Source organism: Lupinus angustifolius, chromosome LG12 (genome assembly GCF_001865875.1).
Source record: "Lupinus angustifolius cultivar Tanjil chromosome LG12, LupAngTanjil_v1.0, whole genome shotgun sequence".
In the NCBI taxonomy this organism is placed as follows: Eukaryota; Viridiplantae; Streptophyta; class Magnoliopsida; order Fabales; family Fabaceae; genus Lupinus; species Lupinus angustifolius.
This window is the reverse complement of record NC_032020.1, coordinates 1,410,477-1,434,548: the sequence shown is the minus strand read 5'-3', so window position 1 is coordinate 1,434,548 and position 24,072 is coordinate 1,410,477. Positions and strand designations below refer to the sequence as shown.

Genomic DNA, 24,072 nt, shown 5'->3' with positions numbered 1-24,072 from the left:
TTGCAATGCATAGATATTATAGTAAAAAATTAATATATTTTAATATTATGATATATATAATTTTAATTTTTAATTACTAAACAATAATTTATAACAATGATTATTATAAATTAATTAGAAAAGAATATGCAAAATTTGGTCATCAATTTTTAAAGGATATTATTTTATTTTGCATTAATTACTCTTTTCTTTCAGTTTCTTCTCTTGATTGGAGAGAAAGAAAATTTGTGAGACTCATACACTTTTTTTATCTCTCCCTTCTTTTTCTCTTCTCAACAAAAGAGGAGAGATTCCTCATCTCTCTTTAAATTATCTCTCCTTCTTCTCTCTCTTCCCTAAATCCACCCTACCAAACAAAGGGTAAAAGTTTTTCATGCTACAAAGATGTGATATATCATTTATATATTAATCATTATGAACTCTTAAAGTAAAATTTAGTACACATGAATAATCAATAATTTATTGATAGTATAAAATTTATACTGAAAGTGGACAAATATTAAAATCTATTTTTTGGGACTACCGATGGTATTCCTTCATCTTTTTGGGTAATGTACTAATCCCTTTCGGGGTTTGTGGCCGCCCCTTCCATGAAGTACTACTCATAGGAATCGAACTCTTAACCTTTTGGTAATCCTGGAATTTAGCAGAACCTTACACCACTATATCAACACCTAGTTGATAATATTAAAATCATTTAATTTTACCAAAACTATCTATTACCTATATAATAAAAAAAACTCTCTCATGACATGTGTCAATCTCTCAAGCCCTCATGACATGTGTCAACCTCTCATCAAAACTAAAGGTCCCTCATGACATGTGTCAATCTCTCAATGACATGTGTCAATCCCTCAAGAACTTCCTCATGACATGTGTCAATCTCTCAAGCCCTCATGACATGTGNAATAATAATAATATGAATCATAACATATTATTTGTAGCTATTTTAGAGTTAAATAATATTTATTTTTATACTAATCTTATTTTAGAATCAAATAATAATGAAATTATAAATTTATTGATGATTTTTTTGATTAATAGGATACTACTAACTATATCATGTTATATATGTGTAAAAAATAATATTGAGAAAGTCGAGCAAGATGTTAAACCAGTAGATGACCCATATTAAGTTTATCCGATTTAAACAGTTAAACCGTATGGTTTGACCGTATGATTTTATATATAATTAATAATTTTTGACAATATGAATGCACTGGTAACATATATGATTTTAACCATGCGAATGCACGAGCAACATACATATTCTTAATCATAAATGCACATGTAATATGTATTCTTAATCATGCGGCAAAAAATATCGTCCCATGCAAATGCACGGGTAACTTGCTAGTTCATCATATATACCTTTGGCACAAAGAAATGTAGATCGTTTGATTTTTATGAAGTTGCTAGACAAATCGGGTGGTATAAATGTATTTCTACAAACTTTCTCTTAGCAAGACAATACATTTATTGCTTATTAAGTTAAAAATTAATGTTGTTTATAAACAATTGATATGATTCAGTGTATTGACAATTTTGTATATATTTATATTTAGAAAATATATTAAAAATTGTAAATCTCAATAGATTGGACATTGTCCTAAACTTAAAAAAATTAAAATAATTTTTAGTCAATAAAGTTTTTAAAATTTTAAAAAATTTGTAGATAAGTTTTAACATGTTTGTGTTTACTTGAGGTTACCCTTTAGCCATCAATAGTAATTTTTCATAAAAACCGGCTAAAACAAGTACTTTAATATTATTATTTTTCATTTAAAGTGTGGTTAACTTTAACATTATTACTTTTCATTTAAAGTGTTTGTCTCATTTTATATTTAATCTTAGGTGCCTACCTTGTTCATTAATTTGTTTTATATTCGTAATAGATCAATAATCATCATTCTTCATGACATTGGAAAAATAAACATAATGAATTCAAAGAATGTCTTCCTCCAACTACTTTAATCACTTTAATTACGTTCACTTGTATTTTACCTATATGAATATGTCTTTAGTTAAATAATAATTTAGCCAAATAAATGTCAGTTAAATAATTTGATTTATTGACAATTGACTTTTTTCATGTCCTCTACGTCATTGGGTAATCTTAATTTAAAGTTGAAATTATCCATTAAGGACATATGACTCTCCAAATGAAAAACTTAGCCAAATATAATTCAATTGAGATACTTGAACTATGTAATTGTTCTAATAAGAAAACTATTATTAAAACAATGTCTCTATTGTGTATTAATTATAAATGGTCAATTAATAATAAATCAAGCAATCCACAGAAAGAAAGTAGATTGAATAAGTTGATATTATTTTGCTTTCTTATTTATTTATTAATGTTAATGTATAGTTTGTACATTATATATACCTCTACCACAATATCACTTGCAAATTCTCAATTATGCATATCACTCACAAACATATAATGATACATTTTTATACTTCTAAAACATGGTCTACCAATGAAGTGATGATACATTTTTTATACTTCTAAAAGTTTTTATTGTCTTCTTTATTGTTTTTCAACAATATTGTTAGTATAAAAAATATGTATATCTAACTTCATTGATATGCCGGTCAATTATGAACCACCAGTTGAATAATCGTACCATTTTACCAGTATCGTGACCGATTTGATCACCAATAGGATACTAATAACATTGCAATGAAGTAAATTGAGGTATCTATCACAACTAGTTCAATGGATTTATTTTTAGTTATTATTTTGAAAATAGAACTTCATTTTTTTTGCACTTTGTACAATATATATAGGTCTATCATAATATCATTCACAAACTCTCTAATGTGTATATCACTCTTACATTAGATTTTGAAAATATAAAAAAAACTAGGTATAAAAAAAAGACAAGTAGTTGTATAGCTATACTCGAAATAGATGTATAATGATGTACAAAGATATCTTTAAAATAATCACTCAAGTTTTATAGTAGGCTCATTTAGAAAAAGACTATGAAAAATTAAATACTCTACAAATATAATTTTATTGTCACGTTAAAATTTTCAAAATGTAAGGTTAACTTGCCCTATATATTGTCTTAGTGACTTTAGAAATAAAAAATACTTCATATTTTTCAACAAAATTAGTTGTTGAGATTTTTGTGTACATAAATAACTAAATAATAAATAGTACTTACTTGCTTCCTTTTTATTTCCTTTGTAGACTTAATATGAGACTTAAACCATTTTCTTTGAGCTTTAAGCTTGTATAAATTATTAATAAATCAATTGTATGGATTACTAACCCATTATAGTGTGGTAAAGACTCACAGTGGTTAGTGGTAGGTATCTTATGCTCTGGAAAAGGCTAAGCTCATTACTAAATATATGGAAAATATTATGTATAACCTTATGCTATAAGGAAAAGTGGATTGAGATAAAATAAGGTCATACTTCTCAAGGAACTTTACCGTCAACCTAAATATTTAAAAATACCTGACAACTTGGTGATTCCTTAAACTTCATTTTCTACATCTTGCAATTTTAGTGTAAGCAGGTCAATAAATATTAAATATAGGTTGTATATTTAACACTATTGTTTATCTCAATCAATTGTATTGCTTCATTATGTTCATTATAAATTATTTTATATTTTTTTATTCTACTATTTTTACTTGCGTAAAGCTAAGGAGAGCAACCCATACGATTCTTAATCAAATCTACAACATCACTACAAGGACAAATAACTTTTTGCAATCTCTGACAATACTTGTATCAACAATTGATATTGTTGTTCAATTCAAAAATATGTTATGAGTAAAATTTCAGGTGAATTGTTTAGATGTCTTTAAATTTTCATTATGTTCAACATAATAGATTATTAAACATATACTAATAAATATTCTATCGTATAACTATAGGTGAGGAAAATGAATATCTAAGTTCAGATTCAGTTGACATGTCTGATGATAATGAAAGTGAAGCATTTAACATACTAACTCCTGAATTTTTAAACTCACTTATAATCTCTAATATTCCCAATCATAAGATAAAGTTGAAAGTTGGAAGTCTTATAATGTTATTGAGGAATTTAGACTAATATGAATAAGTTTTCCAAAATGTCTAACAATAATTTTTATCCGTTGAGCGACGACCCTTCCACTCGACACCGTCGGATCACTACGGATGATGATTTATATACAAGAGATGATCACGAGGAAAGACATTGGGTAAATCAATACGCTCTTCCAAACAAGGATGACCCTACAAGACAAAAATAATCAAAGAAAAGGAAAAAGTAGATGCAAGTACTCTTTGTATAATTATAACTTAATTTTGATTGTTTGTAATTTGTATAATATTGTTTAATTTCTTTGTAATTTGTGTAATTTTTTTATTTGTAATTACGGACTCTGTCAAAATATAATTGACATGATATTCATTGCTTGTATTTTGTATTGTGTTAATGTTTAATAAAACAAACTTCTAGCATGTATTAATGTGTTTGTGTTGTTCAGAATGTATAAATGCCTGTGTTGTTGAGAATGTTTGTTCTGCTAATAAATATATATACATGTATTAATTTACATAAATCAACAGCGAATTTTAGGGGAAGCCCTGACATGCGATGTTCTAAAGAATAACTACAACAATGCTCTTTATAGAAAGCATTATTGTACATTGGTAATACAATTGCGCTATGCGTGTGATGTGATGTTGTATTAAGGTATTGTTTGAGAAAATTTATGAATAATACAACATCGTTTTTTTGTTATTGCACTGTTAAATATATGAACTTCAACAACGCAACAATAGGCGCTGTTAATAAGACCTATAAAATGCGATGTTTATGTAAGAATATATGATAGCGCTTTGTGGACGATGCGTTGTTGTATTGATCACTATATGACATTGCTTTTTGTGTGTTGCGCTATGGTATATAATCAATACAACAACGTTTGCAAAGTGTTGTCAATGATGACCATATACTACTGCGGTAAAAAAGAAAGCACCCGAAAGTGCTGTTATACATCTAAAATAAGTGTTGTTGAACGACAACTCTGACATAGTGATTGTTGATATGACATCTTCAACAACGTTCACTCAAGAGAGCGATGTTGATATTACATCTTAAACAACATGCACTCAAGAAAGCGTTGTTGATTTGACATCTTGAATAACGCTCACTTAAGAGAGCCTTATTATATGATATTTTAAACAATGCTCATTTAAGCAACGTTTGATGCTTAAATGTCGTATCCTATAACAACACTCATTTCAGAAATTTAAGAAAGTGTTGTTACTATATCATATTCGACAACGCTCTCGCAATCTTGCACTGTTGAATTGATGTAAATTAATAACGCTTGTTTAAAGGTGCGTTGTTAAACAACACTCATTGAAGCCATCACTAATTCTATAACACTCCTTCACGTCTAGGTTGTTGAATTTATATCTGCCTATTTAATTTAATGTATATTAAGGATTGAACTAATCTTGTCAAGAATACCAAAAGGTAATAATTACTGCAGCAAGTGCAAATAATAAAAATAGAGATTATGGAAAGAGCTGGAATAGTTTCAGGGAAAGACATACAAAATCCAAGAGCATATCAATTTTAAGCGTCACTTTTTCCAATTTTAACATAGTGTAGGTTGTGTTTTTTCAATATGATACCCATACATTATGGATATTAAGTTGGGAAATATATCTAACTTGTAAATAGTTAAAATGTTTTTATGTGGTGAAAGATTCCAATTACATGATGATCAAAAGGTCAAATGTTCTATTCATGTGAGTGACATTTGTTAAAAGGGACAGTCATGAACCCCGAAAGAAATTAGTTCCTTACCCAAAAGGTGAGACGATACGCTTGGTAGTAGCAAAAAAAGATTCCCTATATATATTTATATTTAGAATACAATGATGTATAATTAAAATCACATTGAAGTGCATAATGTTTCTTGAAATTAAAACTTAAATGATTACTCATGCCTTTAGTTTCTCTCCATTAATTGGAAGTTACAATATCTAGAAATACACCAAAGAAAGGAGGATAAAACATATCTAATAAGGATTTTTAGGGATAAATATCGCTTTCCTAAAGTATTATTTGAGAATTCGGAATCTTTTTCATTGTAATAACTTTAATGTTAGGAAAATTCATCCACCATATTATTTGCACCAACCTTGAAATTGATGGAAAGGTTGGTAGAAGCTTTGGGTAGTGACAACAAATTTTCAGCATCTTCCGTTAAGGTATTGCAGAATATGGTGACCTTCTTCATCATTGTGGCCTTTGCTATTAGGTACTTCACAAATTCCATTTCTAATTCATTGCCTTTGAATGCCTTTATGTACACAAACTTAAGCTTTTGATGTACACAGTAGCATAATTTTTGTCTCTCCCAAAACATTGACATGGGATATGGAAAATCATAGTCATTAGAGCTACCAATAATTGGATTCTCGAAATCCTGTGAAGCAAAACTATATGTTATGCATCATACTTGGATAATAATGAATTTTCTTCAAATGTAAAAGATTGTAACAAAGGATAATGTTACTTACTGGTAGAGAAATTTCAAGAACTTGTAGAGATGTACATAATTGTAAGACAAAAGAAAGATCCTTGGAATCTCTTATGTGATTCAGATCCAAATCCATAGACAAGGTTGATAAATTCTTAAAAGTGTTGCAGCTTGGATACACCTAGGAAATAGATAGGAGAAGGTTAGCACAATAATATATATACTAAATGGAACACACAAAATCATACATAGGAACAAGGATATGTTGTTTCAAAGTATATCCCGCACCAATCACAATGATGCAAAAATATAAAAAATAATGAACCTTTAATTTTTTTTAATTGATATGACATGTTTCCATTAATATAGACAAACTATGAGAAATGCTTTGAGACATCAAATATTTGTTCCATACACAGAAGCAATATAGACAAGAGAGGTAAGTATGATTTTATGGTTCCACTATTAGTGAAGTTGGATGACAATGCAATATAAAAAAGGACAGAAACATGCCTTAAGTAGGGGGCATGTAACAAAACAAAAATAAAGAATTACATAGCACCTCTAAAGAAAGAACAATAAATGTAGCTAAAATTGTTTTTGTCAACAAAGTTCAATCCACCTTACATGAATCTTCTCCTATTGAACACTACAAATAATTCAAAGTCAGGCATGTCAACATATGTTTTATATTGGTGAAGCTCACAATAGAGTTTATAAGTGAAACCCAAATTATAAAATTTCCATGAAAGGAATCTTAAGGCTTAACTTTGGCTAATATATATACGGGGTTCGGTNGTAAGATAAATTATCATAAAATTGGTATAGTCATAAAAATAAAGCTATTGAAAGGAACTTACCATTGAAGAGTGTTGAAGAATTTCACAGGCTTTCAAAATAGAGTGCCCTTTATCTACACCATGCATTTTACCAAATTTTGAGTAACAATAAGAACTGAAAGTTGTCAGGTTTGGTGTGTAGATACTAGCAGCATTTGTTGGACAAATTATAGAATCAAGGAACAAAACTTCAAGGTTCTCACATGAAACTTTTAGCTCATCTACACATAGACATTCGAGCTGCAAAACCTTAAGACTTTGGTTTATGATAATGAGTTTCTTGAATCCAGTAGACCCATTAAGCTTAATGTTTTCTAACACGACACAATTATTCAGAATATCATTGATGGTCGCATCATCCAAATTGATCCTCTCCAGCTTTAGGGTTTGAAGATTTTTGCAGCCAACAAATGCATTTGAACAATTAATTGTGTAGTTAATCAATTCAAGAGAACCTAGAGTAGCAAATATTCCATGTGAGAAATGAAGTTTAGGAATGTCATCTTTGAATATGAAATACTCTTCCATTTCTCCATTATCAAGCTCACACTCAAGCTTCAGATTTTTCATCCCCTTCTTATTTCTAAGCAAATACTCAACCCAAGATTGTAGTTCCCCATATAAAAGACTCTTCCATAAGTGCAAAAAGCTACAACTACATAGGTCACCAATATGGCGAAATATGATTCTATACACAAGAAAGCCATACCTTGAAACTCCTTTTGTAATGGATTTAAGATCCATGGTTGTTTGAGATTCTCGTGAAAGTAGAAGCTGAGATAAAGGCCTTATCATTTTTGTTGAATTGAATTCTATGTGTGAAGTATTTTTCCAAAGATTTTTCCATTTCTTTGAAAGGATGCAACTTCTAACAGCTTCATCAATTGAAAGAAAAGAGAGGATGTAGCTCAATACATCATCAGGAACACTTTTTGTGAAATCTGTCTTCTCATCACTTCTCATTTCCTTGTCCATGTTTGATCTCACAGCTTCTGAGTTGTGAGTTATTGAAGCAGTTTTGGGATTATACATTTGAGACATTACAATGAGCGGAAAATGTGGTGTGGGGTTGTTCATCTATGAAAGGATTTGTTGTATAAATGCATTAAACACCTTTAGGTAAGGAATTATTCCCTTTTCGGTGTATATTATAGTTGTCCCTCCCAATAAATATTATTATCAGGAATCAAAATATTATTCTTTTGGTTTTTCTAAGGATCCAACGAGGCCTTATACCACTAGAACTATATTTTGTTGATAATATTTCTTTTATGTGTTTGGTTTTGTAATATAGTGGACACTTAATTATTTTTCTAAGTTGATTAAATTTTCCTGATGATAATATGTAATTGTGTTAATGAGAATTCACAAAAACAATGAACCTGAGTTAAGATTTCTTACCATTTTTTTCATACAATAAATGATTGGTAATTTTATTAATTGAAATTGATTTAAAGTGCAACAGATAAGATGAAAAATTGTATACATTGTTGAATAATTGCTTATTTCCAAATCCATAAGTGAAGGTCGTTGAAAATATATTTGTATATTTATGTACAACACTCAATTTGTCATTAATACAATTAAAATAATTGTATTTATTTATTTTTATTATATTTGTTATTTAATTAAATTTATTATATGAATAAAAATAAAGATTTGTTACTGTAATAGAGATTATAATAAATGAGAGATATGCCTTTTATAATTTTTATTCTAAATTGTTTTTATTAAAGAATCATTGAGAATAGGACATCAATGACTTAGGTAGGTCAATATATATGTGATAGTATTTATTGGATAAATATTAATAGACATCCTTTATTAAGTTGCACATATAGATGACTCAATTGGGAATTTATAATAGTTAAGGTTACCTAAAATTGTCAATAGGAAATCTTCAAGAACAAAATGAATTAGTTTTCTTTGACCTAAGATTAACATAATAATTAACATGTTATTTATTATACTTTGATTTCCGACACACAATATCTTAGGACGTTATTTGAATGAATAATGTATATGATTAAATGTTTGTAGAATTAATGATTACTCAAGAAGAATTCATCAACTCTTGGTAATGAGTTTGAGTTTTATAATAAAATAAGTCCATGGACAATGTATTACAATGAATAAGGAAATGAATTTTTTAGGTCATTATGACAGCTTATTAAAGTTTGACAATTGTACAATGTGTTTGATCATGTTGAGCGCAATGGGTGGTGTGCCCAGTATAGAAAGACACACTCAATGCAAACTAATGTGTCGAAGAGTCACGCCTAGCCATCTGGATCCCACGCTCAGTGCACAAGTGGTACGTTGAGTGTAGAAGCCAACACCATACAACTATTTAAAGGCTTCAAGATTGAACCAAAGACACACATTATTACCATTTCAAATTGCAATCTTTATTTTGATAGGTTTTAGAGAGCTTAGCTCACTTTGTTCATAGAAAGTAAGTATAAGCATCTTAGGTGTTAATTTATGCTCAATTATGTGTAATTCTACTACTCCTTGAGTGTATTATCCCTACCTTAGGTGTTAATTTATGTTCAATTGTGTATGCTATTTATGCTGAAATGTGTGTGGTTCTATCACCCATGAAAGGCTATAATCTTGGTAAGTCTTTGAGGATATGGTAAAAATATTTTTCTATACTTGTGTGCGACACTAAAAATATATTTTATACTCCTATTCATCGATTAGGATTTAGGGATTACAAACTTTATTACATTGAATCTACTTCCAAAACATTTTTGAAATGTTCTCGAAAAGTTAAAAATCCCTTCTAGCAAAAGTTTTAAATACAATTAAAAAAATCAATATTTAGTTTAGATTTGATTAAGATACTTATTTGAATATGAGGACTTATTTTACAATGAATGAAACTTTTTTAGTACTATCAAGAGTATCTCCTCACCCTTTAGGGTAAGGAACTAATCTCATACGAGATGTGTGACTGTCCCTCACAACAAGTGTCCCTCCTAAGAATGAAATTTTTGACTTTTTGATGATCTTGGGATCTAACAGGGCTTTACATCACAAGAGCACCACCTTATTGATCTAACAAATGAAACCGTAGACACATAAATATTAACTTGATCTTAATGTTATTTAGACTTTATGATTAGTAAGTACACTTCTCTTAAATCTGATCTATATATTAACTTTTATCACCTTGATTCCATTAATATTACGATTCTACTTCTCTTCCTCTTTTTTTAAATAATCAAGAGGTACTACAAAATAGAATTGAAACATGAAGAGTTATTCTATTATGTTGCACATAGTAGTAGAAACACATCCAACTTGAGTTTGATCTTTTACGTATTTGATCCTAAGTAAGGATAAAATGTAAAGATTATGTTATGCAGTCAACAAAAAATATGAAACTTTGTTAAATCTCTATAATACAAATTGATCATTTGATAATGCTAATATTGGATCGTTGCTTAAAAGCAAAGCGTTGTATCATCGGTTATAGTGTCAAAGGAGCAAAAACCACTCCAATGTCGCTTGAATTTAGTAAAAACTAAGTAAGGGTTCCAATGCTTATGTGAAAGGTACATGTAAAGAAACTACTTCGTCAGTCTAGGATATGAACATAAATATGATATATAGAGGCACAATGATTATAAGATTGACCAATTTTATGTGCCTACAAGAAACTTAGTTGTTGGGGAAATGGTAACGGAATTAGAAGCTTCAAGTTTTAAGTTGTGGTACACTAGTAATTCAACATCGAGAAATGAGGTGTGTATGAGTAAATTAGGGTTGAGGGTTGAGTATAGGTGCTTCTTCCTCTTTGTATATTGCAAATTGATACATGAATAGAGCTTGACGTACAATCCAAAATAGAGTTTTGGTTATCGATGTAAGGATTAAGATTAGTGTAGAGAGAAAAGGACAATACAGAGTCTTCAAAAATTAAATAATATAAATTGAAGGGAAAGGAACGAAAGACATTCAACCAGAGGGCTTCAAGAGGTATAGGAAGTGCTAACGATGTGAGAGAGGAGATGACTGATGAGTAACATATGTATAATAAGGGTTTCACAAACTTTACCAAAATATATATGTATAATCCACCAATATTTTCTCTATATTATGCTAGTGAGCGACATTAATTTGAGCTCAGTAACCCGCTCGATAGTTCGTAAACTTTATTTGAGCCAAAGTCAAGCTGAAAACATAAATATCATTGAACATGACTCAAAATTCAACTCAAGTCAATCCTAAACAAATAGAGTTGATCTTAACTCGACTCATTTTCACCTATAGAATATTAAAATCACATTGCATAATATTTCACCAAAGAGAAAACCCAAATTGTTATAAATATATTGTTCACATTCCAGTGACATTTAAGTTGAAGTGATAAATTTCTCCCTGGAGTTATTCATAACAGGATCTTACAATTATTGAAATAAACCAAACAAAGAAAGTAAGAAACATGTCTAATAAGGAATGTTAAAGGATAAACATCCCTTTCATAAAAAAAGTATCAATTCATAATATTAATTGCATTAACCTTGAAATTGATGGAAAGGTTGGTAGAAGTTTTGGGTAGTGACAACAAATTTTCAGCATCTTCCGTTAAGGTATTGCAGAATATGGTGACTTTCTTCATCATTGTGGCCTTTGCTATTAGGTACTTCACAAATTCCACTTCTAGTTCATTTCCTTTAAAGGCCTTTATGTACACAAACTTCAGCTTTTCATGTACACAATAGCACAGTTCTTGTTTCTCCCAAAACATTGAGATGGGATATGGAAAATCATAGTCATTAGAACTACCAATAATTGTATTCTCAAAATCCTGTGAAGCAAAAGTATATATTATGCATCATATATGCTTGGATAATAATGAAATTTATTCAAATGTAAAAGATTAATATAAGGATTGTAACTAAAGGATAATATCACATACTGGTAGAGAAATTTCAAGAACTTGTAGAGAAGTACATAATTGAAGCACGGAATAAAGATCTTGTGCATCTCTTATGTGGTTCAAGTCCAAATCCATTGACAAGGTTGATAAATTTTTAAAAATAATGTTGCTTGAATATACCTAGGAAATAGATAAAAAAAGGTTAGAAAAATAATATATATACTAAATGAAATATATAATCATACATAGAAGTAGTGATTTAACGATGAATTAGACAAGATAGTCAAGGATGATTCATTGTTCCACCATTGGAGAAGTTGAATGACAATATAAATAAAGAGGGAATTTTACCATAAGGAAGGAGCATATCACAAACAACAATATGGAGTTACATATCACCCACTTTAGAAAGAACAATAACATGAATGTAGCCCAATAAATAACAAAGTTCAATCCATATAATTGGGTCTTCTCCTATTAAGCGCTGCTTGAATTAAGTTTTGGACGAGAATGAACGGAAATGGAAGGCTTCAGAACATTAAAATACACTTGTGAGATAACTCTATAGCCTTCCATTTCCTTCTGAAAACTTAACTCAAACGTACCCTTAGATAATTCAAAGTCATCTCAAATTAATTATTGGAGAAGCTCAAATAAAATTTATAAATGAAACCCATATTATACCGTTTTCAACAAATGGTTGTTTAAATGAGGTTTAAAAGCGGGTTAACCATGGCTACTATATATAGGTTTGGTCAAACAAGTTTCTAAAACATTATATTAGAAGAGTAAAAGATTCAGATATATTATAATGTAATTGATGTAGTCAATAAAACAAAACTATTCAAAAGAACTTACCATTGCAGAATGTGCAAGAATTTCATAGCCTTTCACAATAGCGTACCCTTCTTTTACAGCATGCATGTTTCCAAACAATGAGTAATAATAAGAACTGAAAGTTTTCAGGTTTGGTGTATAGATGCTNAGTTCTCCAACACCACACAATTATTCAGAATATCATTGATGGTCCCATCATCCAAGTTGATCTTCTTCAACTTTAGGGTTTTGAGGTTTTTGCAGCCAACAAATGCATTTGAACAATTAATGTCGTAATTAATCATTTCAAGTGAACCTAGTCTTTGAAATATCCCATTTGAGAAATTGAGTTTAGGAATATTATATTGGAATAGGAAACGCTCTCCCATTTCCCCATTATCAGGCTCACACTCAAGGCTTAGATTCTGAACCCCTTTCTTAGTTATAAGCACATACTTCACCCAAGATTGAACTTCCCTAAATAAAATAGTCTCCCATGAGTGCAAAATGCGGAAACTAAGTAAGTCACCATAATGACGAAACATGATTCTATGTAGAAGAAGAGCATACCAACAAGTTCCTTTTGTAACATCTTTGGTTCTTCCAGATTTTCTTGAAAGTAGAAGTTGTAATAAAGGCTTTATCAATTTCTTCTCATCAAATTCTATGTGTGTAACATTTCTCCAAAGATCTTTCCATTTCTTTGAAAGGATACCACTTCTTATAGCTTCATCAAGTGGAAGAAAAGTGAGGATATGAATCAATACATCTTTAGGTACCTTTTCGGTGAAATCTGGCATTTCATCATTTCCCGTTTCCAACTCCACCTTTGATCTCTTTTCTAATCTACTTTTTGGGTTGAACATCAATGAAGAAATTTTGGGATTCGACATTTGAGATAATAAAATGAGTGAAAATGTGAAAATGAGATAGAAAAGTGGTGTTAGGGTTGTTCATCTATATATGCATGAAAGACACGTGTCAGCTTGTAATAAAATTTCACAAAATATCTTCATTCTTTTCGTGTTGATTAAAATTTTAAAAAAATTGTAAGTTTATAAAATTTCCTAATAATAATTTGGAATTGTGATAATGAAAATTGACCAGACAATGAATGTGGGTTGAGATTTCTTACCAAAACCAAATCAATATTATATTCGATATATGGTAAATGTTTACAACTCATAACTTTGTTTCTATATTGCTACAATACAAATTTGTAAAGATTGCATAAAATATATTATGTATTATAATTATTTAATATATATGTACATCCTTAGGATCTATTTGGTTTAAGACGAGAAAGTGGATAGAGAGAAAAAGATAAGAAAGAAAGAGATAAGATTATAACAAGTAGAGTGTATTTTCTTATTGTTGGGTAGAAGAGAAAGATAAAAGAAAAAGATAATAAATTTGTGTTTTCTTCTATCTTTCATTTTTAGTCACCATTGACTCTTAAATGAAAAAAGACAAATAAGTTGTTGATGATGTACTGACTCAGTATGAATTTTTATACTTCCAATGCATAGATATTACACTATAAAATTAATATATTTAAATATTATGATATATATAATTTTTATTTTTAATTACTAACCAATAATTTATTACAAAGATTATTATGAATTAAGTAGAAAAGAATATGTAAAATTTGGTTATAGAGGATATTATTGATATTTTGCATTAAATTACTCTTTTCTCTCAGTTTCTTCTCTTTAAGTGGAGAGAAAGAATTTTTGTGGGACTCATACATTTTTTATCTCTCCTTTCTTTTTATCTTCTCATCCAAAGAGGAGAGATTCCTCATCTCTCTTTAAATTCTCTCTCCCTCTTCTCTCTCTTCCCTAAATCCACCCTACCAAACAAAGGGTAAAAGTTTTTCATGCTACTAAGATATGATCTCCCATTGATATATTAATCATTATGAACTCTTAAAGTAAAAATTAGTACACATGAATAATGGATAATTTACTGATAGTATAAAAATTTATACTAAAAGTGGATAAATATTAAAATCATTTTTTTGGAACTACAAAGGGTATCCCTACACCTTTTTGGGTAATGAACTAATCCCTTTCGGGGTTTATGATTGCCCCTCTCAACAAGTGTTGCTCATAAGAATCAAATCATTAACCTTTTAGTAATCCTGGAATCCACAAGACCTTACACCACTATATCAACACCTAGTTAATAATATTAAAATCATTTAATTTTACCAAAGCTATTCATCATATATACCTTTGGCGCAAAGAAAGGTAGATTGTTTGATTTTTATGAAGTTGCTAGACAAATCGGGTGGTATAAATGTATTTCTACAAACTTTCTCTTAGCAAGACAACACATTTGTTGTTTATTAAGTTAAAAATTAATGTTGTTTATAAACAATTGATATGATTCAGTGTATTGACAATTTTGTATATATTTATATATAGAAAATATATTTAAAAATTGTAAATCACAATAGATTGGACATTTTCCTAAACTTAAAATAATTAAAATAATTTTTAGTCAATAAATTTTTTAAAATTTAAAAAAAAAATTGTAGATAAGTTTTAACATGTTTGTGTTTACTTGAGTTTACCCTTTAGCCATCAATAATAATTTTTCATAAAAACAGGCTAAAACAAGTACTTTAACATTATTACTTTTTATTTAAAGTGTGGCTAAAGAAAATACTTTAACATTATTACTATTCATTTAAAGTGTTTGTCGCATTTTATATTTAACCTTATGTGTATACATTGTTCATTAATTTGTTATATAATTGTTATAGATCAACAATCGTCATTCTTCATGATATTGGAAAAATAAACATAATAGATTCAAAGAATGTCTTTTTCCAACTACTTTAATTAAGTTCACTAATCTTTTAGCTAAATAATAATTTAGCTAAATAAATGTCAGTTAAATAAATTGTTTTATCGACAATTAACTTGTTTCAGCAATCCTTGTACTTCAGTTTTCCATGTCGTCTACATCATTGGCTAATCATAATTTAAAAGTTGAAATTGTTCATTAAGGACATATGACTTTCCGAATGAAAAACTTAATCAAATATAAGTCAATTGAGATACCTCAACTATGTAATTGTTCTAATAAGAAAACTATTATTAAAACAATGTCTCTGGTGTGTATTAATTACAAATGGTCAATTAATAATAAATCAAACAATCCATAGAAAGATAGTAGGTTGAATAAGTTGATATTATTTTTCTTTCTTATTTATTTATTTATGTTAATGTTTAGTTTTCATATTATATATACCTCTACTACAATATCACTTGCAAATTCTCAATTATGCATATCACTCGCAAAGACAATTATATATTTTTTATACATCTAAAACGTGGTCTACCATCAAATGATACATTTTTGGAGATTGATTATTCTATAAATAAAATTTGTTTTTGTCTTCTTTATTGTTTTTCAACAATATTGTTAGTATAAAAATATGTATATCTAACATAGCCTAAACACGCCCCAAATAATATCATTATTTCTTGCTACCCCTTTGAGCCTCAATAATTTTATTGCAACTATAAGCTAGATTAAAATATATTATATAGTCCTTGTTCTAGTGCGCTAAGAGAGCTAAATGTTATAATTGTAAGCAAGTTAGGGAGAAAGAGAAATTGATATATGGGAAAACAGTGGGAAAGGAGGTGGATTGACCACCATTCATCTTATAAAGCAAAAAGAATTACCCAACAAAAGAGTTTACAAATAAAGTATGAGTGGTGGAGAAAAGTAAAGAAAAAGGAAAACAAAGTAGCTTGTAACTCAAGTAGTACATAAAAAGTTCCAATATGCTCACTTAGACAAGAAGAACCTATTTTGTATTTAGAAAAACTAAGTCTCTTGTGGCCATGCCACATTATAACCCTTGAAAGACTTAGTAATCTATATCATCTATCATTATTGATTAATCTTGATATAATACCAAAACTTACTTGTTGTTTAATTATTGTATGTGTGTGAGAGATATAGACCTATAGACTACAAACACTATTGAGAGTTCACACTTCCTGACTTATTGACATATGAATTATTCAAGTAATGAAGTTCACAATTGAGTACATAGCTAGGAATGACTTGTATGAATTAGATACTATACTTGGATTGTTCTCAAAAAAATTAGTACACTTGCTTACTTATGTGATTGACATGTTCCTCATTGCATACTATGAAACTTAATGAGTTAGTCCTTCTTGAAAAACCCTATCATCTCTTTTTTGAAAAAACTCAACTTCACTCTTGTTTGGGGAAAAACTCAGGTTTTAAGTTGAGGATAGTTTGTAATTGCCAATTTGATGTGATATTTTACACTAAATTTATGACACTTTGACCAACTCAAATTATTAAATATGTACTTATATTTGATTAAAACGTGTTTGATTAGCTAAATATTATCCCTAAGTGGTTTTATAGCTTAATCCAGAAGAAAGAGCAAAAAATTATAAGTTTCTGGGAAAATCTCGTTCAAGCTTAGCGTCAAGATCACGTTCACCGAAAAATACAGCATCTGATAGATGCACTCATTGCCAAATCCATGCTCAGCGGAAGAAGAGCCATGCTCATTGCACATCAAGTGTTGAGCATCTAAATTAAAAGAATTCGATCAAAACTCTTTGTCTCAGATACACTCAACGTGCATGATCATGTAGAGTGCAATGGGTGGTGTGTCCAACGCAGAAAGTCCCGCTCAATGCTAACTAGTGTGTCCAAGAGTCACACCTAGCCATCTTGATCCCACGCTCAGTGCACAAGTGGTACGCTGAGCATAGAAGCCTACACAATACAACTATTTAAAGGCTTCAAAATCAAACCATTGACACACATTATTACCATTTCGAATTGTAATCTTTATTTTGATAGGTTTTAGAGAGCTTAGCTCACTTAGTTCATAGAAACTAAGTGCAAGCACCTTAGGTGTTAATTTATGCTCAATTATGTGTATTTTTACCACTCCATGAGTGTATTATTCCTACCTTAGGAGTTAATTTATGCTCAATAGTGTGTGTTAATTTATGCTCAAATGTGTGTGGTTCTATCACCCCATGAAATTCTATAATCTTGATAAGTCTTTGAGGATATGATAAAAATATTTTTCTCTACTTGTTTGTGACACTCAATATATTTTACACTCCTATTTGTCGGTTAGGATTTAGGGATTACAAACTTTATTACAGTGAATCTACTTCTAAAACATTTTTGAAATGTCTCCTACAGTTAAAAAGCCCTACAAGCAAAAGTTTTAAAAACTTAATCAAAAAATTTCTATATTTACTTTAGATTTAATTAAGATACTTATTTGAATATGAGGACCTATATTACAACGAACGGAACTTTTTTTAGTACTACCAAGAGTATATCCTCACCCTTTTGGATAAGGAACTAATCTCGTACGAGGTATGTGACTGTTCCTTCCAACAAGTGTCACTCCCAGGAATAGAATCTTTGACTTTTTGAAGATCTTAGGATGTAGCAAGGCTTTACATCACAAGACCAACATCTTATTGATACAACGAATGAACCCATAGAAACGGAAATATTAACTTGATCTAAATATTATTTAGACTTTATGATTAGTAAGTACACTTCTCATATACTACAAAATAGAATTGAAACACCACGAAGAGTTATTCTATTATGTTGCATATAGTAGTAGGAAAAAAACCAACTTGTGTTTGATCCTATACGTAGTTGATGCTAAGTCACGATAAAATGTAGAGATTATGTTACATAGTCTAAAAAAATATAGAACTTTGTTAAATATCTATAATATAAATCAGTCATTTGATAATATTAATACTAGGTCATTGCTTAAAAGGAAAGCATTGTATCGTTGGTTATAGTATTAAAGGAGCAAAGACCACTCCAATATCGCTTAAATTTAGTAAATAATAAGCAAGGGTTACAATGCTTATGTTAAACATACATGTAAAGAAATTATTTTGTCAGTCTAGGATATGAACATAAATATGAAATATACACACTCTCACATGTAAATCAATGTAAATAGTAGACACAGTGATTATGAGGTTGACCAATTTTATATGCCCACAAGGAACTTAGTTGTTGGGAAAATGGTAACGGAATTAGAAGCTTCAAGTTTTAAGTGGTGGTACACTAGTAATACAAGATCGAGAAATGAGATGTGTATGACTGTAAATTAGGGTTGAGTATAGATGCTCCTTCCTCTTTGTATACTACAAATTCATACATTAATAGAGCTTGACGTACAATCCAAAATAGAGTTTTGGTTATCGATGTAAGGATTAAGATTAGTCTGGAGAGAAAAGGACAATATAGAGTTCTAAAAATTAAATAATATAAATTGAAGGGAAAGGAAGGTAAGAGATCCAATCAGGGGGCATTGGAGGAGGGCTTCAAGAGGTATAGGAAGTGTTAAGGATATGAGAGGAGATGATTGATGAGTGACATATGTATAATAAGGGTTTCACAAACTTTATCAAACATGTACATGTATATTCCACCAGTATTTTCTCTATATTATGCTAGTGAGCGATATAGATTTGAGCTCAGTAACCCGCTCGAAAGTTCGTAAAATTTAATTGAGCCAAAGTCGAACTGAAAACATAATTCAGCATTGAACATAACTCAAAACTCGACTCAAGTCGATCCTAAACAAATCGAGTTGATCTTAACTTGACTCATTTTCACCTGTAGAATATTAAAATCACATTGCATAATATTTCACTAAAGAGAAACCCCAAATTATTATAAATATATTGTTCACATTTCAGTGACATTTAAATTGAAGCGATAAATTTCTTCCTGAAGTTATTCATATCAAGTTTCTCTCTATCAGTAGGAGATTAAAATTATTGAAATAAACCAAACAAAGAAAGTAAGAAACATGCCTAATAAGGAATGTTAAAGGATAAACATCCCTTTCATAAAAAAAGTATCAATTCATAATATTACTTGTATTAACCTTCAAATTGATGGAAAGTTGTTAGAAGCTTTGGGTAGTGACAACAAATATTCATCATCTTCCGTTAAGGTATTGCATAATATGGTGACTTTCTTCATCATTGTGGCCTTTGCTATTAGGTACTTCACAAATTCTACTTCTAGTTCATTTCCTTTGAATGCCTTTATCTACACAAACTTCAGCTTTTCATGTACACAGTAGCACAATTCTTGTTTCTCCCAAAACATTGAGATAGGATATGGAAAATCATAGTCATTAGGGCTACCAATAATTGGATTCTCAATATCCTGTGAAGCAAAAGTATATTATGCATCATATATACTTGGATAATAATGAAATTTCCCCAACAAAATATTAATATAAGGATTGTAACTCAAGGATAATATTACATATTGGTAGAGAAATTTCAAGAACTTGTAGAGAAGTACATAATTGTAATGCAGAATAAAGATCATGTGCATCTCTTATGTGGTTCAAATCCAAATCCATTGACAAGGTTGATAAATTTTTAAAAATGTTGTTGCTTGAATATACCTAGGAAATAGATAAGAAAAGGTTAGCAAATTAATATATATACTAAATGAAATATATAATCATACATAGAAGAAGTGATTTAAAGATCAAGTAGACAAGATAGTCAAGGATGATTCATGGTTCCACCGTTGGAGAAGTTGAATGACAATATGAAAAAAGAGGGAATTTTACCATAAGGAGGGAGCATGTCACAAACAACAATATGGAGTTTCATATCACCTACTTAAGTAAGAACAATAACATGAATGTGCCCAATAAATATCATGTCAACAAAGTTCAATCCATATAATTGGGTCTTCTCCTATTATGTGTTGCTTCAATTAAGTTTTGGAAGGAAATGAATAGAAATAGAAGGCTTGAGAATAATAATATACATTTGTGAGACGATTCTAAAGCCTTCCATTTCCCTCTAAAAACTTAGCTCAAACATACCCTTAGATAATTCAAAGTCATGTCAAACTAAATTTGGAGAAACTCAAATAAAATTAGAAGTGCAATCCATATTTTAGCATTTTCAACAAATGGTTGTTTAAATGAGGTTGAAAAGCAATCTTAGGGATTAACCATGGCTACTATATACAGGGTTCGGTCAAACAAGTTTCTAAAACATTATATTAGAAGAGTAAAAGATTAAGATATATTATAATGTAATTGATGTAGTTAAGAAAATAAAACTATTCAAAGAAACTTACCACTGCAGAATGTTCGAGAATTTCCCAGCCTTTCACAATAGAGTACCCTTCATTTATAGCATGCATGTTTCCAAACAATGAGTAATAATAAGAACTGAATGTTTTCAGGTTTGGTGTATAGATGCTTGCAGCATTTGTAGGATAAGTTAAAGAATCAAGCAACAAAACTTCAAGATTCTCACATGAAACTTTTAGCTTATCCACACACAGACCTTGGAGCTTCAAAACTTTAAGACTTTATTTCATGATAATGAGTTTGTTAAATCCAGTAGACTCATTCAGAGTAAAGTTCTACAACACTACACAATTATTCAGAATATCGTTGATGATCCTGTCAGCCAAGTTGATCTTCTCCAGCTTTAGGGTTTTAAGGTTTTTGCAGCCAACAAATGCATTTGAACAATTAATATTGTAGTTAATCATTTCAAGCGAACCTAGACTTTGAAATATCCCCTTTGAGAAATTGAGCTTAGGAATGTCATCTTTGAATAGGAACCACTCTCCCATTTCTCCATTATCAAGCTCACACTCAAGGCTCAATTTTTGAACCCCTTCCCTAGTTTTAAGCACATACTCAACCCAAGATTGAACTTCCCCAAGCAAAAGACTCTTCCATAAGTGCAAAATGCGGAAACTAGGTAAGTCACCATAGTGATGAAACATGATTCTATACACAAGAAGAGCATACCTGTTAGCTCCTTTTGTAACATCTTTGGTTGGTACAAATTTTCTTGAAATTAAAAGTTGTGATAAAGGCTTTATCAATTTCTTCTCATTCAGTTCTATGTGTGTAGTATTTCTCCAAAGATCTTTCCATTTCTTTGAAAGGATACCACTTCTTATAGCTTCATCAAGTGGAAGAAAAGTGAGGATGTGACTTAATACATTTGCAGGTACTTTTTTGGTTAAATCTGGTATTTCATCACTTCCCATTTCCAACTCCACCTTTGATCTCTTTTCTAATCTTCTTTTTGGGTTGAACATCAATGAAGAAATTATAGGATTCAACATTTAAGACAATACTATGGTGAAAAATGTGAGAATGGGAGAGGAAAGTTGTGTTACGGTTGTTCATCTATATATCCATGAAAGACATGTGTCAGCTTGTAATAAAATTTCACAAAATATCTTTCTTCTTTTCGTGTTGATTAAAATTTAAAAAAATCTAAGTTTATTAAATTTCCTAATAATGATATGGAATTGTGTTAATGAAAATTGACCCAAACAATAAATGTAGGTTGAGATTTTTTACCAAAACTGAATTGTAATATTTACTAATTAGAATTTATTTACATTGCAATAGATCAAATGAAAAAATTATATACGTTATATTGTTGAATACATGTATTTTTTCAACTCAACTCAAAGTCAATGTTATATTCTATATATGGTAAATGTCTACAACTCATAACTTTGTTTCTANAGCACATACTCAACCCAAGATTGAACTTCCCCAAGCAAAAGACTCTTCCATAAGTGCAAAATGCGGAAACTAGGTAAGTCACCATAGTGATGAAACATGATTCTATACACAAGAAGAGCATACCTGTTAGCTCCTTTTGTAACATCTTTGGTTGGTACAAATTTTCTTGAAATTAAAAGTTGTGATAAAGGCTTTATCAATTTCTTCTCATTCAGTTCTATGTGTGTAGTATTTCTCCAAAGATCTTTCCATTTCTTTGAAAGGATACCACTTCTTATAGCTTCATCAAGTGGAAGAAAAGTGAGGATGTGACTTAATACATTTGCAGGTACTTTTTTGGTTAAATCTGGTATTTCATCACTTCCCATTTCCAACTCCACCTTTGATCTCTTTTCTAATCTTCTTTTTGGGTTGAACATCAATGAAGAAATTATAGGATTCAACATTTAAGACAATACTATGGTGAAAAATGTGAGAATGGGAGAGGAAAGTTGTGTTACGGTTGTTCATCTATATATCCATGAAAGACATGTGTCAGCTTGTAATAAAATTTCACAAAATATCTTTCTTCTTTTCGTGTTGATTAAAATTTAAAAAAATCTAAGTTTATTAAATTTCCTAATAATGATATGGAATTGTGTTAATGAAAATTGACCCAAACAATAAATGTAGGTTGAGATTTTTTACCAAAACTGAATTGTAATATTTACTAATTAGAATTTATTTACATTGCAATAGATCAAATGAAAAAATTATATACGTTATATTGTTGAATACATGTATTTTTTCAACTCAACTCAAAGTCAATGTTATATTCTATATATGGTAAATGTCTACAACTCATAACTTTGTTTCTATATTGCTACAATACAAATTTGCATAGATTGCATAAAAGATATTATGTATTAAACTTATTTAAGATTATAAGTATAGTGTATTTTCTTAGAGTGATGATTGTAAGTATAGACTATAAGTATAGTGCATCCTAGTCATCAATTCTATGAACTGAAATGGTTTAAATCTAATAACTAATTCAAACCATTGGATTCCCCTAGAATTGATGGCTAAGATTGGGAGTAAGTTTTACTCTTAGAGTAAGCGGGTTCCTCCTCATTTTCTTATTGTTTGATAGAAGAGAAAGAGAAAAGAAAAAGATGAGAAATCTGTATTTTCTTCTATCTTTCGTTTGTTTGCTATAGTAAAAATGAGAAGAGATAAATAATAATATTTGTTAAATGTCAAAACTACCCTTGGAACAATTATATGATTAAAAAAAATTGTAAGTAGTAAAAAATTAAAAGAAAGAAATGTATGTAGCGATAGTGTAACAATATTTTATATTATCACTGTATTATACACCATTTATTTTTGTTAGATGCCTCTCATTTCTATGCCTTAAAAGAATTTTAT

General features: G+C 29.5%; 5 protein-coding genes across 5 annotated transcripts; all 5 read right to left on the bottom strand.

Moving 5' to 3' along the window:
* Positions 6,096-6,743, bottom strand: LOC109361795. Its single transcript, XM_019607331.1, has 2 exons — positions 6,550-6,743; positions 6,096-6,455 (listed from the first exon to the last, which is right to left on the bottom strand). The coding sequence occupies exons 1-2, from the start codon at positions 6,643-6,645 to the stop codon at positions 6,132-6,134; spliced, it is 420 nt and encodes a 139-aa protein (XP_019462876.1). The 5' UTR covers positions 6,646-6,743; the 3' UTR covers positions 6,096-6,131.
* On the bottom strand, positions 7,352-8,411 carry LOC109361811 (F-box protein At1g80960-like). The gene has a single exon (XM_019607349.1). It carries the CDS (start codon positions 8,387-8,389, stop codon positions 7,352-7,354), a length of 1,038 nt encoding a protein of 345 aa, XP_019462894.1. The 5' UTR covers positions 8,390-8,411.
* LOC109361794 lies at positions 11,745-13,214 on the bottom strand. The gene is made up of 3 exons (XM_019607330.1): positions 13,098-13,214; positions 12,279-12,419; positions 11,745-12,167 (listed from the first exon to the last, which is right to left on the bottom strand). The coding sequence occupies exons 1-3, from the start codon at positions 13,161-13,163 to the stop codon at positions 11,853-11,855; spliced, it is 522 nt and encodes a 173-aa protein (XP_019462875.1). The 5' UTR covers positions 13,164-13,214; the 3' UTR covers positions 11,745-11,852.
* On the bottom strand, positions 13,202-13,948 carry LOC109361810 (putative F-box protein At1g67390). The gene has a single exon (XM_019607348.1). The coding sequence runs from the start codon at positions 13,946-13,948 to the stop codon at positions 13,202-13,204; it is 747 nt and encodes a 248-aa protein (XP_019462893.1).
* On the bottom strand, positions 21,531-22,172 carry LOC109361809 (F-box protein At1g80960-like). Its single transcript, XM_019607346.1, has one exon. The coding sequence runs from the start codon at positions 22,170-22,172 to the stop codon at positions 21,531-21,533; it is 642 nt and encodes a 213-aa protein (XP_019462891.1).